This window comes from Syngnathus floridae, chromosome 8 (genome assembly GCF_059516105.1).
Source record: "Syngnathus floridae isolate MCC-2025c chromosome 8, RoL_Sflo_1.0, whole genome shotgun sequence".
NCBI classification, from domain to species: Eukaryota; Metazoa; Chordata; class Actinopteri; order Syngnathiformes; family Syngnathidae; genus Syngnathus; species Syngnathus floridae.
Genome location: NC_142420.1, coordinates 2962194 through 2979736, shown reverse-complemented (window position 1 = coordinate 2979736; position 17543 = coordinate 2962194). Strand labels below are relative to the sequence as shown.

Sequence of the window (17543 nt, the reverse complement as noted above, 5' to 3'; positions counted from 1 at the left end):
ATCTGTCAAAGGATGTGGAAATTCCATACGAAAAATGATTTAATACATTTTTTGTGTTTTGGGAATTTAGGCATAAGCTAAAAAATGTAGTTAGAACAGTTTGAATCAGTCAAAAATGGTAGATATTTGGCAAGAAGAAAAAACATTTTTTCCATTTTTATAGGTATTTTAACAGGGGGAAATGTAGAATTTTGTTTTATTTTTTGGTATAAACTATATGTGTTGCGTAAATCTAGTTCAGGAAAAAATAGTTGCTGACCGCAAGCATGTGAAAGCGGAATCCATAAGTGGAAGTGGGTACTAATTCTTAATTGTTATTTCATAAAATTCCAGGAGTCAATGAGGGGTGAAAGTGTTTTGTCCTCCTTGGAGGTAAAAAAAGAACCTATTCATTAATTAATCTCCTCCACTACATCTACTGGTGCAGATTATGATGGCATGATGAAAAAATTGATGGACTCATGATGATTGCTAAACACTTATAATGAAAAACTTTTTGTGGGTTATTTTTATATTTCTTGGAATCTCAAGTTCAATTACTCATCTTTTCAGAAATTGGACAAAAGTGAATGAATGAATGAATGAATGAATGAATGAATGAATGAACCCCAGCTACTCCCTTATCAAGTCTCGTTTCAATCGAAACAGGCCAGCTCTGTGCTCGATTACTTGACCTGCAATTGTGACCGTGACGTCAGCAAACAATCGCCAAGTCAGCACCAGCACAGTTGAGCTCGGCGACTGGGGACTAACTGGTGGTTGGTAGCTTCCGGAGGGGGGCGTTGTAAACATTAGCGACCGACGGCCACAGTGGACCCTCGGGTACCATGGTGAAGGCGACAGTTAGACCCGCTTCCCGAGAGCCCTCGCGCAAATTTTCAGCAGGTGAGTTTTTCTCGCCAAAAACAAGGTTATGTGATTTTGTGGACTGCAAATCAGCTAGCTAGCTAGCTAGCTAGCTAGCTTAGCCATCACGTTGGAAACGGATAAATCCAGCAACTACTGGCTGGTCGGCGTCCCCTTTTTTGTGTTCTCTTGCGGTGTCAGCCGGTTTGATGAATAGTGCGTTCGTAACAATGGCCACCTAATTGTCGGCCACGTTTATGTACAAGATGTGTGTACCAGAGACGTGGGAATCATTGTTTTTCTAATCCCCAACGCAAACAACTTGTCTTTAGCTGCATTTGCTAACTGCGTCCCTTTTTCGAGTCTGCGAATTGTCTTATTCTGCACTCAAATTATTCAATTGTATTATTCCGTCTGCAGCTTGTCCAACTAATCTACATCTGACAAATTTAGCTTTATATTTAATACATGTTCCTCATTGAAATACATCCATCCAGCCATTTAAAATACAATAAAATTAATTAATTTGTTCCAGACCTCCCAAAGCACTGCCATTTTCAGTAAAGAAAAAGTTTATTTCTAAATCTAACAATGAAAAAATAAATAATGAAGTGACTCCGTTCGTTTATTCTTGTCCACATTTCATCTGCATGTCTGTGGTCCAATCACGATAGCTGATGGTTATCTGCATATGGTTGTTTATTGTAAAAATATTGACACGTCTTGCTGTCTGCAGTGTCTCCACTTTCCAACTGCCGGACCTCCCTCCTTTGGCTTCTGTTTGATGGTTGCACTCCACCCCACAAACTGACCTCGGAGTAACCGACACACAAAATGGTGGACGTCGCAAAGTGGCCCCTCTTCAGTCTCATGGCACCCCAGGAACTGGCCGGCGTATGGAAAGCATTTGTTTTTGGAGCATCCGCCAATGAGGCCATCTTCATAACCAGCGACGATGAGGTGACACACTAATAGTTAGCATCGCTAGGCGCTGTTTTAGAACCCTTCAAGCAAATGGATATTTGAGCACTAAAGGTGGATCAACACTGATGCTAATAGGCATATATTTATTCTCTACAGTATCTTACTGAGTCGAAGCATTAGTTGTCATTATCAGCACGTCAGTCTTTTACTGCCTTCTGCACAACAAATTAAATTGCCGTGCTATATTGTGATGCACCCACCGTTCAATTAATATTTTATTTAATTATTGTATTAATATTTTTGCGAGGCTTTTTCACATTTGTTTTAAAAAAAACACAACCAAAAAAATCATGTGGTTTCTTTCAGCTGGAATGGAGTAAGTGGGTTTTCCATTCATTTCAAAGGTAAAAGTTGTTTTAATTAATATACAAGTATTTTTAGTTACAAGCATGGTCAGTAACTTAAACGCGTATCTCAATATTGTTTACACTCCAATAGGCAAGGTAAATTTATTTGTATAGCACATTTCAACAAGGTAATTCAAAGTGCTTTACACGAAACATAAATGGCATCAAAGAAAAAGAAAGCTTTAAAAGCATCAAGGCACAGTTAAAAACATTAAAAATGATTGACGCCCCCATAAACAGTCCGGTGCGTCTTCTCACGTAACCAGGATCCATTATTTGATCTGCCCGTTTCAGGTCTATGTGTTTGGGCTCAACTGCAGCAACTGCCTGGGCACTGGAGACAGCCAGAGCACCATTGTGCCCAAGAAGCTGGACTTCCTGAGTGGCAGGAAGGTGATCAGCATGAGCTACGGCAGCGGTCCGCACGTGCTACTGGCCACCGAGGGTATTGTCCTCCTGCGAATTGTCGCAATATTGCAACTGGTATTTTGTATTTTTTTGCTGAATCTTTTGTCATTTCAGATGGCGAGCTGTTCGCCTGGGGACACAATGGCTACAGCCAGTTGGGGAACGGGACCACCAACCAAGGGCTAGCGCCAGTGCTGGTGACAACCAACCTGCTCAACAAGAAAGTTACTGAGGTGGCCTGCGGCTCGCACCACTCCATGGCGCTGACTGAATTTGGAGAGGTAGGTGCTTCACTTCTAGCAGCGTAGAATAAAGTACAACCAAACTCACTTTCTTGCTCCCATGACTTTTTTTTTTTTTTTTTTTTTTTAATTATTTATTACCGTAAATCATGGCATGCATGCGCCCTATGATGCGGTGCGCCCTATGTGTGTGTTAAATACAGTAATGGCACACATAACTGAGACTGCGCCTTTTAGTACGGTGCGCCCTTTGGTCATGAAAATATGGTAAATCTTAATAACGGTCTCCGTAGTCCATCAAAAATACCGTAGTTTTGATCGACAGTGAGCATTAATGATTTTGTGAAGGCAGATTTTTTTTATAGATGCAATTGCACCTCAGCATGTGACTTTTTCCCACGTGTCAGGTGTACGCATGGGGCTACAATAACTGCGGCCAGGTGGGTTCGGGTTCTACAGCCACTCAGCCTCACCCTCGTCGTGTTTCCAGCTGCCTTCAAAACAGGACGGTGGTCGGCATCGTCTGTGGACAGACCTCGTCCATGGCGGTGGTGGACAACGGCGAGGCAAGGACAAAACATTGTACTTCGCTCTCTGGTGGAACGTTGCTCAGATTTGACTTGTTTTTCTCTTTGGACAGTTGTTCAGTTGGGGCTACAATGGGAACGGGCAGCTGGGAGTGGGGAATAACGGCAACCAACTGACTCCTTGTCGAGTCACCGGTTTGCAGGGTCTGTGTGTCCAACAAGTGAGTAACTACACTTCAAGCTAAGGAACATATGTTGTTCGATGAATACCTCTCTGCTAATGCCATTATTGTTCTTAGCCCAAATAAACAAGCTCACCCGCACTCACAATTTCCCGAGGCCAGTTTCACTTTAGTAGTCATGTCAATTGTAAGTAGACCCACAAAAAGCACCTCCAGAGAAGCTGACCGTAGTCCATTTCCAGGCGGCATTAAGAGATTTTGTCTGATTGATACCAAAATTGTAAAAAGTGTGAATTTTGGTCATTGTGGAGGAGTATTTCCAGGTCAAATTGTTGAAACAACTACAGTTTGCATCCCTGACGTCAATGGCAAATTAATATGTTGCGGTGTGGAAGTGTGTATATCTAATTGTTTGCACTCTAGGTCGTGTGTGGGTATGCACATTCATTGGCGCTGACGGATGAAGGCATCCTCTACGCGTGGGGCGCCAACACATACGGGCAACTCGGCACGGGCAACAGGAGCAACCACCTTAGCCCTGTGCAGATCATGAGCGAGAAAGGAAGGTATGACATGACTCTTACTTTGCTTGCAGCAATGCTTCGTGACCCCTGAAAAATTGGTGTCATTAAGGCTTACAATTTTTAATAATCCTCTCATCCAACAGAAGCTACATTGTGTATGGAATTGGCAGTTCTCAGAAAATATCAAATTAGTTTTGTTCAAGTTGAATGATTTGACCACAATTTGATTCATTCGATATTAATTGCTTGCAGTAAGAGTTGCAGATCACACAGAAAACAAATAGTTCTTTGTTAGCATGCTGGAGCAATTTCCATTTACTTCAACACGGAAAGATGATTTTATTGTTTTGAGTTTCAAATGTGGTCAAGGAACAAATGAAGATCATGTTTCAAGACACTAGTGTACTTTTTTAAAAAGAGTGCTTAAGACAAAATGTTCCAAGAATGATTGCAAAAATATATATTTATATCGATTGCGGCGTCGTGTTTTGTTTGCTCTCCAGGATCGTGGAGGTGGCTGCCTGTCACTCGACGCACACGTCAGCCGCCAAAACGCAGAGCGGCCAGGTGTACATGTGGGGCCAATGCAGGGGGCAGTCCATTCTGCTGCCCCACCTCACGCACTTTTCCTGCACTGACGACGTCTTTGCCTGCTTTGCCACACCCTCGGTGATGTGGAGGCTTCTGTCCATGGGTAAGATGTGGACGGAACGGATAAAAGGAAATGTTGTCCGACCTAGACCTACGAGGTCCCCGCGCTTTTCCAATTATAAACTGGAAAAATGGTCTAATTGTAAATTGTTTCCTTCCCTCAATATTGCATTTTAATACAATATTAATTTTAATAATTAAAATTTTAACAAACTATTGATAAAAAACATCAGATTTATTGTACGTAAATGTATTAGGTATTAATAAATCAGTCTTATTGGTTAGGCTTTCACAAAAATAAAAGTAAATATCTAAGGCAGTCTCCACATCAATCTTTTTAAGCGTTCCAAGGCAATGAAATCAGACCAGTTATGGTAGTGTCTGTTAAGTACATTATAAAACAAGTCATAGGATTAACAAGGGGTTCCATTCTCCTTTCAGAGTTTGATGACTTTCTGACGGTGGCTCAGTCACTCAAGAAGGAGTTTGACAACCCAGAAACGTCCGATCTCAAGTTCTGCGTGGATGGCAAATACATTTATGTCCACAAAGCAGTTCTCAAGATCAGGTCAGACTCACTTCATGATATACATTAAATATTAGAAGAAGAAACGAAAAAAAAGCAAAGTTAAGAGCAGACAAAAATGGACTATGTGGCCTGTCAAAGCAAATCGTGCAGACGTCAGGCAAATAGCAACTACAAAACTGCTGTCTGAAATAAAAGAACTGTGAGATTTATATAGAGAAGGAATGGATTTTGGTAAGATAATGCGTTCTTTATGGTCTATGGAAACCGTAAATGACAGACTCGTAGCTCAACCAAAACAGAAATAAGTGCAAAACCTTTCTGTGCTGTGCTTGGTCAGTCTCACTTTCCAGGGTGTGTCTTAGCCAAATGGTAGATTTTTTTTTTTTAACTCAAATCACACGAGGTCCGACAGTAAGGTTGCATTTGACTTGAAAATTAACCATCGTGTGATCCCCATATGTGGTCTGGCTTAGGTGTGAACACTTCCGCACCATGTTCCAGTCGCACTGGAATGAAGACATGAAGGAAGTGATTGAAATCGACCAGTTTTCCTTCCCAGTGTATCGCTCCTTCTTAGAATTCCTCTACACCGACAATGTGGAGCTGCCGCCAGAGGACGCCATCGGTCAGACCCTAAATCGCGGATGGGAAACTGTCTTCATCTGGCTCTGTGTCCTTTCTGAACTGAACTTTTCCCTGCGCAGGACTTCTGGACTTGGCCACGTCCTACTGCGAGAATCGTCTGAAGCGTCTGTGCCAGCACATCATCAAGAGTGGCATCACGGTGGAGAACGCCTTCACGCTGCTGTCGGCCGCCGTGCAATACGACGCCGAGGTCCGTCTTTGCCCACCCGCAAGAAAAAATCAAGTTCATCATGGCATTGTAAGTAATCCTTCAATTGTTGTTAAGCAGGATCTGGAGGAGTTCTGCTTCAAGTTTTGCGTCAACCATCTGACTCGAGTGACGCAGACGGATGCCTTCTGTCAAATCGACGGTAATTTACTCAAGGATTTCATACGTCGCGCCAGCCGTTGCGGCGCTTTCAAGAACTGACCTAGAAATGATGCGTTCAGGGACATTTAGTCCAGTCACCTTTTTTTTTTTTTTCTACTTGAAAGACTTGTGGTATTCAACTGACCAAGGAACTTTAAGCACTTTTTCTACTTTTTTTTCCCTTTCCATTGACCATTTGCACTTGTGGACAGATCCAAATGTTTTTATCAGTAGCACTTACTCGGAAAGCATATATCCTATAGTGCCCTGCAAATAAATGCTCAAAACATTTGATTTTTTTGAGCGTATCAAAAGTCTGAGTTCATTGACTTGACAATCTTACTTCTGTAACTAGGATTCTCCACTAATCATGAATTCCCAGCTGAATAACTGCAGTGGATTCCCATCACGGGTAAAGTTAATACAAACAATATGCTAATCAAGCGGTGAGGGGAAACTAAAAACCCCAACAGTATAAAATCCTTTCAGTGAGAGTGGCGATCATCTGCTCAGCAAAGTCATGACTTCCTGCATCGCTGCCACTGACTTTTGCACTGCCACTTGTTTCTGCTCCAACTCTATTAAAACCACAAAAGTGACATTTAGATGAATGACATACATTATGTAAAGAAGGCATAACACTACATTAAAAGCCTTCCTTCAAAAAACAATTTTTACCTGCTAATCTGTAAAGTTGTGATGAAAATCAAGTGATATTACAGAAAAAGTCATTTTATCTGATCTGAATCAATCGCATCACAAACGAAGAGCATTTTCATTCTTTTCTGTTCATTTCAACGAACAGAAAACAAGACTTCATGTAAACCATGATAGATGACTTCAGATTGTTTCCTTGGTCCACTACGTTTGGCGAAAAAATGGTGTTACATTTAAGCGCTTCAATGTATGTAGTCATACCTTTTTGCTGTTTTCTCAGCAGCTCTGTCATTTTGCCAGAAGACAACATAACTTGCAACGCCACGTTGAAATCTGCAGACAGCATCAAATCTCATAATCTGCCATGCCGCAGTCGCACCCTCCCATCGTGATGTGTCACTCACTCACCTTCCTGACTGGCCTGACAGTTCTGGATCCTCAGGAAGACATCCTTCATGTCTGTTAAGAAATCACTGAAGATAGCTTCTGTACATCCTGCCATGTTGCAGTGTCCCCAGAAGATAGCAGCGTCCAAGCCGAGCTCTGTCACACATTTTTTTGCAAAAAAATTACATCAACACTAAAAAAAATCATCCAAATTTTTTATTGTAACATTAAGACCTTATCTTTGGGGGTGAACATTTTACAAGTACACATCAACTTGTTAGTGGTTTTAAGATTAGGGCTGAGTGACCTAAAACTGACAACCCCCGATCTACATCATGGCATCTTTACCTTGGTCATTCTCAGTTTTCACCTCTACCGCTTTAGCAGATGCCATCTGAGTGAGGGTCTCAGGCTGGAGTACACGTGGAGGTTCTGAAACCTGAGGGAACAGTTGCGTTAGAACATGTCGGAGTTACATTGATGTCATCTTTAAATGAGGTTGCTAAGAAAATGATGCTACTTACTTGGCACGGCTTTAAATTGAAACGTTCATCTAAATCGGATTCGTCAATGGGGCCTACAATTGGAGAGGGCTCTTCATCTGTGGGGGAAAAAAAGGGCATCAGGAGGCAAAAGAGGGCAACAACCTTGGCAGAAACCCCCGATTCTCTACAACCGAGTACGGTTGCAAACTCATGGCAATGAATTCCGCGATACCTTTCGTAATTCGCTTGGCCTTTTGCGATGTGTTTGGCTGCTTACTCAGAGCGTCCTCAATTGCTTTCTGGCTGCTAGTAGCAAAAGCAGCAGCCGGCTTTCCCACCTCCTCTGTAGGGTGGAATCGTGCTGTGTGACTTCTCATATTCGTTGTGCCAAAGTATTTTATTTTAGCGCGACAAATCTTGCATACAACGTAGCTTTTGTCCAATTCATTTCCTCCGTCAACACTGTAGAATCCAAAATAATTCCACACGTCTGCTTTAAATTTTTTAGGAGCAGGTCGGATCTCAGGCTCAGCCATGTTTGTTATTTTTCTGGAGGAGTGTACGAAAGTGTTGGCTCGTAAGTTCATATGACTTCAACCAGTAGGTGTCAGTAATGCCCATTGAAGCTGGTGCCACCTCGCCGTAAAACAAAAAGAAGAAGAAAATGACGTCACTTCCTGTTCACGAACGAGTCGTGAATTAGTGATGTGCAGTTACGTCACTGACTCGTAAAGTCCCTCCTTTATGTAACGCTCGCTGGCGCTGCTGATTGGCTGATTTTCTTAGGAAATGATTCGTTCACTCTCGTTCACTGAAAAGATTTGTTCTTTTAGAACGGATTGTTCACTCACCAGCCAACACTAGTATGCAGGTACCACCGGAAAAACTGGACCCGTTTGAAAATGATTTATTTGACATGACTCAAGAATTGTCTCTGTGCAACGGTGTGGTGTTTCTTAACGACTGAATTGAAAATGAGTCCACGGGAGCACTGCAACGGCCGCAGAATTTTTGCAAGAACAATTCCTCTCAGGATGAACTATCGATACAAACATTTTCATTTGATTGAAGGCAATGGCGTTAACCACTCGACCAGAGCTCTTGCTGTGCTTAGGGTTAGGGTTTGGGTTTGGCTTGCTCTCGCTTTTGCTGTGCTTAGGGTTAGGCTTGCTTATGCAACCAAATCACCTCAGTTGTTTATCACTTCCTCTGATATTTTTGAACTTACCGTAATTTTCGGACTGTAAGTCGCACCGGAGTATAAGTGAGCAGCAGGGGGGGGGGGCCCCATTTCAACCCCTTCCACTGAGTGCCAAGCAAGGAAGAAATGGGTACCATTGTTATAGTCACTGGTATGACTCGGCAGGGGTTTGAACCCACGACCTCCCAGTCTCAGGGCGGACACTCTCCTCTCAGGCCACTGAGCTGGTAAACACTTGTGTCGTAGTATAACACTTGTAGTCGTTTTTAAATAACGTGTATACCTATATACGCCTAAATATTGTTATCCAATATATCTACTGCAATTTCACATTAGATTGCTGGTTTGAAATTTGCTTTTGATATTATTATTTTTAATAAACATTTATGTTAAAACGTGTCTGGCGTCTTATTCCTTGTTTTTATATTCGCCAATTAAAACATAAAAATCTGACATTTTATATGACAATATGTGTAGGTACACTACACGAGGTTAAAAAAAAAGAGAATAAATAAATAAAGGGTTAATTGCACAACAAAAGCACGTTTACAAATATACAATACAAATATACTCGATACAAATATTTTCATTTGATTGAAGGCAATGGCGTTAACCACTCGACCAGAGCCTGCTCGGAAACCAAAGGAGATTTGGTCATATTGATATGGTATCCTCCATCCAAACATGTTCGGTGTTGAAAGTTTCAACGGATAGTCCGAAGCCACCCTTTCCACAGTAGTCACCATGACACCTGGCGACCACCTGGTGGCGTCAGTGTGCCGAGCGCCGTTGGACGATCAGGAGAAGAAGATTTGAATCGACGGATGTGACGTCAGGGCTTTAGGTCAATTGAAGACAGGTGTGCTCGCTCAAGGGGAGTTATCATATGCAGGTGCCACCGAGCGCGGGCCGGCGGCGGCGGCGGCGGACGGTTTCTCAGGTAAGCGAGCATGCTAGCAAATGTTTGTCGTCTCCTGCCGTTTCTCACGACGGCACGCTTTGTTGCTTTTTCTCACAAGCCTTTTTTTTTTTAATTTATTTAGTTTGTCGCAGGATTGTCGTACTCTCGTGACTCGGCAACGTCACGTCCACCGCGACGGTGGACCTGGAGGTAAATTGTAGGGTTAGGGCCATTTAGCCCGTGAGCAAATGTTTGCAGTTTCTTACGATGCCATTCATTATTTCTTGCAGGATTTTCGCTGTCTAGGGAGTGCTTGAGGTTTCGGCACGGCACGGCACGCCACAATCCACTTTGCGTCGCGTCGTTGCGCGTTTTGGTGGTATTTTAAATGTCTTTCGCGGTTGTTTTTTTTCATGCTGGCCAGCATTTTTTCATTCGTCTGTCTATCGAAGGTTCGTAAATGACGCCGCCGATAAGCGCGCGTTTGTCTGACTATAGGAAATGTTAGTTTGACTTTGTTAGTCAACTAAACCATTTTTTAATTATTTTATATTATCCGTGTGCCATTTCCGTGTCATGCAAACTGCTGGTGAATGCAACGTATATGTTACGTCATGTCCAAATCGGACCAAATCCATTCAAAGATGGGGTGCGCCCGCCCGCCCGCTCGTTCCGTTACGCAACAAACATTTGCGCGGCGGGTTATTTTCTCCCGTTTTGGACGCCACGCCGCCAACCTGGATCATCTGTCCAATGTGAGGTGAGTTTTAGATGATGAAATTAAAATATGAATTATAACCTTTAATAATTCTTGTCATGATTATGTATTTTTTCAAATGTAAAACTACTTAGAATGTATCAAATTAAAGTATTAACTATAATTTTGATAGATTATCGTAACTTACTGCAATATAATATTTTTTTTCAAATGTAAAACTCCTAGTATGTATAATTGTTGGTAAAAAATCATGCCATTGGCACTCTACTCAATGTCTATTTTTGTTGCAATCATTTGCTTGTCTTTTGTAGCACTAAAACAGGCCGCCCAGCCAGCATCCTTCTGTACAAAGCAAGCAGGAGGCTCTTGAAGGAGCCCTTTCAGTGATGTTGAGGACACGGAGGAAGAGTAGTCCTAAATCAGGTGAAAACCTGTTTTTGTCAAGTTTCAGCTTCCCAAAACAAAATGGTTGTCGAGTTTTAGCTTCCCAGCACACAATTAATGTCTGTCTGTGTTTTTGTAGGCTGCAAGAGGAGGCGAATGGAATAAGTATATAATTCCACATGAAAAGGCGCAATGGCCTATCCAAAGGCGCAATGGCCTATCCAAAGGCGCAATGGCCTGTCCAAAGGAGCAATGGCCTGTCCAAAGGAGCAATGGCCTGTCCAAAGGAGCAATGGCCTGTCCAAAGGAGCAATGGCCTGTCCAAAGGAGCAGTGGCCTGTCCAAAGGAGCAGTGGCCTGTCCAAAGGAGCAATGCCATATCCATAGGAGCAATGCCATATCCATAGGAGCAATGCCATATCCATAGGAGCAATGCCATATCCATAGGAGCAATGCCATATCCATAGGAGCAATGCCATATCCATAGGAGCAATGCCATATCCATAGGAGCAATGCCATATCAAGTCAAGAATCAAGCAGCACGCTGCATAAGTCAACATGTGCCCAGGAGGGGGCAGTGTGGTTGCCTTTGGTTATGGGTGCACGACGGAAAGGTTGCAGGTGGGGACAGTGTTTGGGGGTCTGACGGTTGGTCTTGCTTAAGAGGTTGTGGCTTATCTGGATCCAGCGGTGTCTTGTGCTTGGTTGCCATTGACGGCTCACTTGGGGGAGGACGTGGTGACTTGGATGGAGACAGAACTGAATTTTGACGCGGAGCCCAATGTCCAAGCTTGCCATATGACTTGTACCATTTTGTGTCTTTTTCTAACCTGCCACTGTCGTGCTCGCTGCGTTCTTTGTTCTCCCCCATCGGTGTAGGGCGGCGTTGGAGCGAGCCGATCCCGAATGTCCAATTTTGCAATTTGACTTGTACCATTTTGTCTTTTTCTAACCTGCCACTGTTGCACTTCATCTAACCCTAACCTACCACCGCTGTGGTACTTGCGTTCTTTGTTCTCCCCTAGGTGTAGGACAGCATTGGAGCGAGACGGTAGCATTAAGTCTTTTTCTAACCTACCGCTGTCGTGCTTGATCGAAGCTGTGTGTCCTTTGTTCTCTAGGTGAGGGGGCGGTGTTTGGCCCCATCCGACCGGGCGACGCTCACCAATAGTAGCTAGCCGCTGTGATCAAGTAAGCAAGTGACCGACAACTTGGGGTGCTCTTTGAGTTTCTAACATTTGTTTCTGTTTCTGCAGATGGCGACCGGGATGTGACGCGATCTGATCAGAGGTGAACGGACCGCTGTGTCATCGCTCTGAAGTCGCCGAGCTTGAGGGAGACCCGCTTCCCTGGAGGCGTCGACCTGCGCAGCTTCAACGTGTGAAATGGATTTTTTTTTTTTTTTAAATTACACCAGCGGTGTCCCAATGTCTGCTTGAGGGCTGCATACTGAAACAAATTCAGAATTCTTTGACGCAAATTCATTAAATCAATCACGAAATGTTGCCATTGATATTTAGTCCTACAAAGCAGTGTCGTGTTCAGTCGTGTGGTGTGTTGATCAAGTTGACCCGAGGCTGCCATTTGGACACCAATGGTGACATGTGTGTAGGGCTGCACGTGTATTGGAAAACTGCCATATGGTGGTCTAGGTTATTGACATGCACTTTAAGACAGCAAAGATTTTTTTTTTTCATGTCTCAAATGAAACATGCTTTCTTGCCTAACTATTTGTAATGAGTTAAGACTAAGTCATTGATGTAAGTTAAAGTTAACTCATCTAACTGATCTTATTGCGATCAAATAGTTAACCGCCATCCAAGAATTTTGCACAACTTGCCTCAATGCAGTGGTCTGGCCCAATACTGCCATATCATTGATTTTCCAAAATGTTGTGCAGCCCTCATTGAGTGCCAAACGCGCAGCGACGGCAAGCGCAAGCGACCGCGCAGCGACGGCAAGCGCAAGCGACCGCGCAGCGACGGCAAGCGCAAGCGACCGCGCAGCGACGGCAAGCGCAAGCGACCGCGCAGCGACGGCAAGCGCAAGCGACCGCGCAGCGACGGCAAGCGCAAGCGACCGCGCAGCGACGGCAAGCGCAAGCGACCGCGCAAGCGACGGCAAGCGCAAGCGACGGCAAGCGCAAGCGACGGCAAGCGCAAGCGACGGCAAGCGCAAGCGACGGCAAGCGCAAGCGACGGCAAGCGCAAGCGACGGCAAGCGCAAGCGACGGCAAGCGCAAGCGACGGCGCAGCGAGACTTTTGTGCTTGTCTTGCAAGGTGGAAGAGCTGATGTATGAAACGAAGAGCCGGTGGATGGAGGCCACCAGACCTGCGATTGGTGAGCGGGTTGCAAAGGAAGGAATCACCCAAAGAAAGCAGTCGCCAAGTGTTGAAGAGGAGCCTGACGCATGGCTGGCCAGAGGCGGTGACATGGCAATCCAATCTGCAAGCGTAGTGTACACACTTGTTGGTTTTAATTTGATTTCCTTATTTTTCTGCCTTTCAGCTGGCAGCGGATGGGGCAAGCGCCAGCCTGCACCGAGAGGGACTGGGCTGCACCCACAAGACCAGGGAGGGGTCAGGTAATGAGTACGTTGACAGAAGTGTACCGCATGCAACTGAGTGCCGTTTGTCTTTTTACACTTGTGCGAGGCGAAAGACGAGTCCAACACCGGCCGGAGCAGACCCGGATCTTGGCCCGTGACGAGCGGCCCACACGAGACTGATGGGTGCAGATGCAGCCAGCGTTCCGGGGGAGTATGACTTTGGTTTTTCTTTTGTGCTCTCCCTACCCCTGTCTGTTTGAATAGGGTAACTTGTAGCACGCACGGGCATTTGGGTTGCTGTGACCCTCTAGAGACGAATTGGCAAAGTAGACAGCCCCTGCCTCTCTCCCTCCCTCCCTCTCTCGCTCTCTTTCTCCAATGTGCCCGGCAGTACCTGCATGGCCTGGTGCACTCAGGATGGAACGTGGCTATACCTTGCCCTTTGTGGAATACCAGGGTATAATGTCTGCCAGACTGGGTCCCAGTGTCGTCGACGGTGTCGAGGACGAGGAGATTCTCCGTGACGCTCTACGTGACGTCACGTTTTCCTTTTTTTCCCTCTCGGGGCCAAGCCAGCTCTACTCAAAGGGAACTGGCTGGTTGCGCTTAAGTGCGCACCAAAGCCTCTTCTCATCTCCTCTCACTCTCTCCCTCCTTCCCTCCCTCCCTCCCTTTTTGTAAGGGGTTAAACATTTCATAACCCGGACCGCTCCAATGCGGGAGGGCCATATGAGACATGCGCCAGCCCGTGCGTGCCGCTAGTTACCTGATTCAAACTTACCTCAGTCAAGGTTGGGGGGGGGGGGGTGCTAGTGGAATTGTTCCCCTTGCCAAAACCACCACAATATGTCTGCCTTTCAGGATTGCTGGGGCAGTGGATCGGACGAGTGCCTGCACAGAGAGGGACTGGACAGGACCGCGAGACCAGAGGGTAGTAATAAAAAACTTTATTTGTAGAGCACCTTTCATACAAGAGATGCAGCTCAAAGCACTTTACAACAATGAAAGAAATTATAAGCATTGAATTCTTCATACAGACATAAAAAGAAAACAAAAACGTTCATGTATGCATACGCAATTAATAAAGGGAGCTTAAAATAGGAGCAAGCTTTAATAGACAGGTAATGAGTACGTCCACAGAAGTGAACCGCATGCAACAGTGCCGTTTTTCTTTTTGCAGTGGCACGAGGCGGAGGATGAGTCCAAACGTCGAATACCGGCCGGGCGGGGAGGAGCCAACCATCGGCCGACCTTCGCCCGTGATGAGCGGCCGACACGAGACGGACGGGTGCGGATGCGGCGAGGGCAAAGCGCCCAGCCAGCATTTAAGGAGAGTATGACTGCGGTTTTTCTTTTGTCCTTTCTTTCCTTCCCTCCCTCCCTCCACTTTTTCACTGGGTGCGCACACTGGCTATCTGCATGATGCCTCTTTCTTTCTCTCTCAGCGCCGCGTCATTTTGCAATATTGTTTTTTTACTGTTGTTTTTTTAATCATGAAATGAACTGTTTGTACTGTAATTGTGTGTGTACCACTGAACTGCAATTAAACTGTGAACTGAATTCAAGTGGTCCATTTTAAACATTGGCATTGGTGAATGCAACGTATATGTTACGTCATGTCCAAAATCGGACCAAATCCATTCAAAGATGGCGCCCGCCCGCTCTCGTTCCGTCACGGAACAAACATTTGCCCGGTTTATTTTCTCCCGTCTTGGACGCCGCCAACCTGGATCATCTGTCCAATGTGAGGGGAGTTGATGAATGATGAAATAAAAATATGAATTATAATCCTGAATAATTATCATAATTTACTACAATGTGATGATTATATATTTTTTTCAAATGTAAAACTCTACTTAGAATGTATCAAATTCAAAGATGAACTATAATTTTGATCAATTATCATAACTTACTACAATATAATATTTTTTTTCAAATGTAAAACTCCTAGTATGTATAATTGTTGGTAAAAAGTCATGCCATTGGCACTCGACTCAATGTCTATTTTTGTTGCTATCATTTGCTTGTCTTTTGTAGCACTAAAAACTGCCGCCCAGCCAGCATCCTTCTATACAAAGCAAGCAGGAGGCTCTTGAAGGAGCCCTTTCAGTGATGTTGAGGACACTGAGGAAGAGTAGTCCTAAATCAGGTTAAAACCTGTTTTTGTCAAGTTTCAACTTCCCAACACACAATGGTTGTCGAGTTTTAGCTTCCCAGCACACAATTAATGGCTGTCTGTGTATTTGTAGGCTGCAAGAGGAGCCGAATGGGACAATTTTTTTTTTTTGAAGGCAGGTTTCAGTCTTGCCTGTCGGAGAGGTGGGCGTGGTCAAGCCAATTTCAGTTGCGCTGTGATTGGTCAGACTGAATTTGGGCGAAGGTAGGAGGCGGGCAAAGTGGCACTTAGGTTTTTGAAGGCAGTTTTCAGTCTTGAGGTGAGCGACAGGTGCAACCGCCCGCGTGTGAAGTGGCCTGTCACGTGGTACGCTAGTGTGCAACGCACCATTGGACGAGCAGGCGAGGAAGATTTGAATTGACGGATGTGACGTCATGTCTTCGGGTGAATTGGGGAAGTTGTCAAATACCGGTGCAATCACCCGCGCAGCGGGCGGTTTCTCAGGTAAGCTAACATGCTAGGAAATGTTTGTCGTTCATTGGCGTTTCTCACGACGGACGCCTTGTTTGTTTGTTGCAGGATTCAAGGCGATTTATCAAATGCAGGCGCCACCGACCGTGTGGCGGTTTCTCGGGTAAGCTATCAAATGTTTGTCGTTCATTGCCGTTTCTCACGACGGACGCCTTGTTTGTTTGATGCGAACAAATATCTTGAAAATCTTTTCACACTCGTCCCGGCCACCGCGACTGTCGTTTTGCCGCTACAGTATTTCAAATCTCTTTGGCGTTGTGTTTCGTCAAATTAACAATGTTGCATTACATATAGTGTGCTATTTCCGTGTTATGCAAACTGATGAATGTGACAAATTTGTTACGTCATGTTCAAATCTATTCCAAGATGGCGCCCGCCCGCCCGCCTTCCGTTATGCAACAAACATTTGCGAGCGCGATTTTCTCCCGTTTAGTCGACTGCTCGATTCATGCCGACATTTTTGAGTGAGTTGATGGATGATAAAATTAAATTATTATAATTCGGATACTTTTGTAATTATTATAACTCATTACAATATACTGATAATTGTATACATATTTTAAATATAAAACTGGAGTTGGTATGTGTAATTGTTGCAAAAATATCATGCCATTGCCACTCTACTCAATGTCTATAATTGTAACTCCCAGATGCAGAGCATATAGTATGGTATGATATTGTATGGTATTGTATTGTATGTATTGTATGCATTGTGTGTATGGTAGCGTATGGCAGGGTATTGTATGTGTTCTATGTCAATCCATCCATCCACCCATCCATCCGCCCGTCCGTCCATCCACCCACCCGTCCATCCAACCCACCCGTCCATCCAACCCATCCACCCACCCACCCATCCACCCAACCCATCCAGCCACCCACCCAACCCATCCAGCCAGCCACCCACCCAACCATCCACCCATCCATCCGTCCATCCAACCCATCCACCCATCCAATCCATCCATCCACCCATCCATCCGTCCATCCAACCCATCCAAACCCACCCAACCGATCCACCCACCCAGCCCACCCACCCATCCACCCACCCATCCATCCACCCAGCCACCCAGCCATCCACCGCTTATCCGGACGTCGGATTGCGGCGGCAGCAGCTTTAGGAGGGACTCCCAGACTTTCCTCTCTCCAGCCACTTCATCCAGCTCAACCCAGGAAATCCCAAGATTTGTATGTATTGTTTGTTTTGTTGTGTTTTTTGTTTTGTTTTTTGTTTTGTATGTATTGTATTATATGTATTGTATGTATTGTATTGTATGTATTGTTTTTTTTTTTGTTTTTTTTGGGGTTTTTTTGTTTTTTGTTTTGTATGTATTGTATTGTATGTATTGTATTGTATGTATTTTTTTATTTTTTTTGTTTTTTTGG

At 44.5% G+C, this 17543-nt stretch overlaps 2 protein-coding genes across 8 annotated transcripts; one reads left to right on the top strand and one right to left on the bottom strand.

Moving 5' to 3' along the window:
* Nucleotides 1–699: 699 nt before the first annotated feature.
* Nucleotides 700–9363, top strand: LOC148393972 (RCC1 and BTB domain-containing protein 1-like). Of its 7 annotated transcripts, none has more exons than XM_088382983.1 (13): nt 702–885; nt 1583–1806; nt 2472–2622; nt 2700–2866; nt 3235–3393; nt 3468–3575; nt 3960–4102; nt 4564–4754; nt 5153–5279; nt 5714–5865; nt 5945–6075; nt 6154–6235; nt 7175–9363. In XM_088382983.1, the coding sequence occupies exons 2-13, from the start codon at nt 1681–1683 to the stop codon at nt 7201–7203; spliced, it is 1566 nt and encodes a 521-aa protein (XP_088239109.1). In that variant the 5' UTR covers nt 702–885; nt 1583–1680; the 3' UTR covers nt 7204–9363. The 7 variants fall into 7 exon arrangements, with proteins under 7 accessions (XP_088239103.1, XP_088239106.1, XP_088239105.1 ...); XM_088382982.1 differs by having other exon boundaries at nt 7172–9363; XM_088382977.1 differs by having other exon boundaries at nt 700–885; nt 5714–6075.
* phf11 (PHD finger protein 11) lies at nt 5087–8393 on the bottom strand. Its single transcript, XM_088382985.1, has 6 exons — nt 7996–8393; nt 7803–7879; nt 7627–7717; nt 7300–7434; nt 7153–7224; nt 5087–6812 (listed from the first exon to the last, which is right to left on the bottom strand). Exons 1-6 carry the CDS (start codon nt 8348–8350, stop codon nt 6736–6738), a joined length of 807 nt encoding a protein of 268 aa, XP_088239111.1. The 5' UTR covers nt 8351–8393; the 3' UTR covers nt 5087–6735.
* Nucleotides 9364–17543: the final 8180 nt, after the last annotated feature.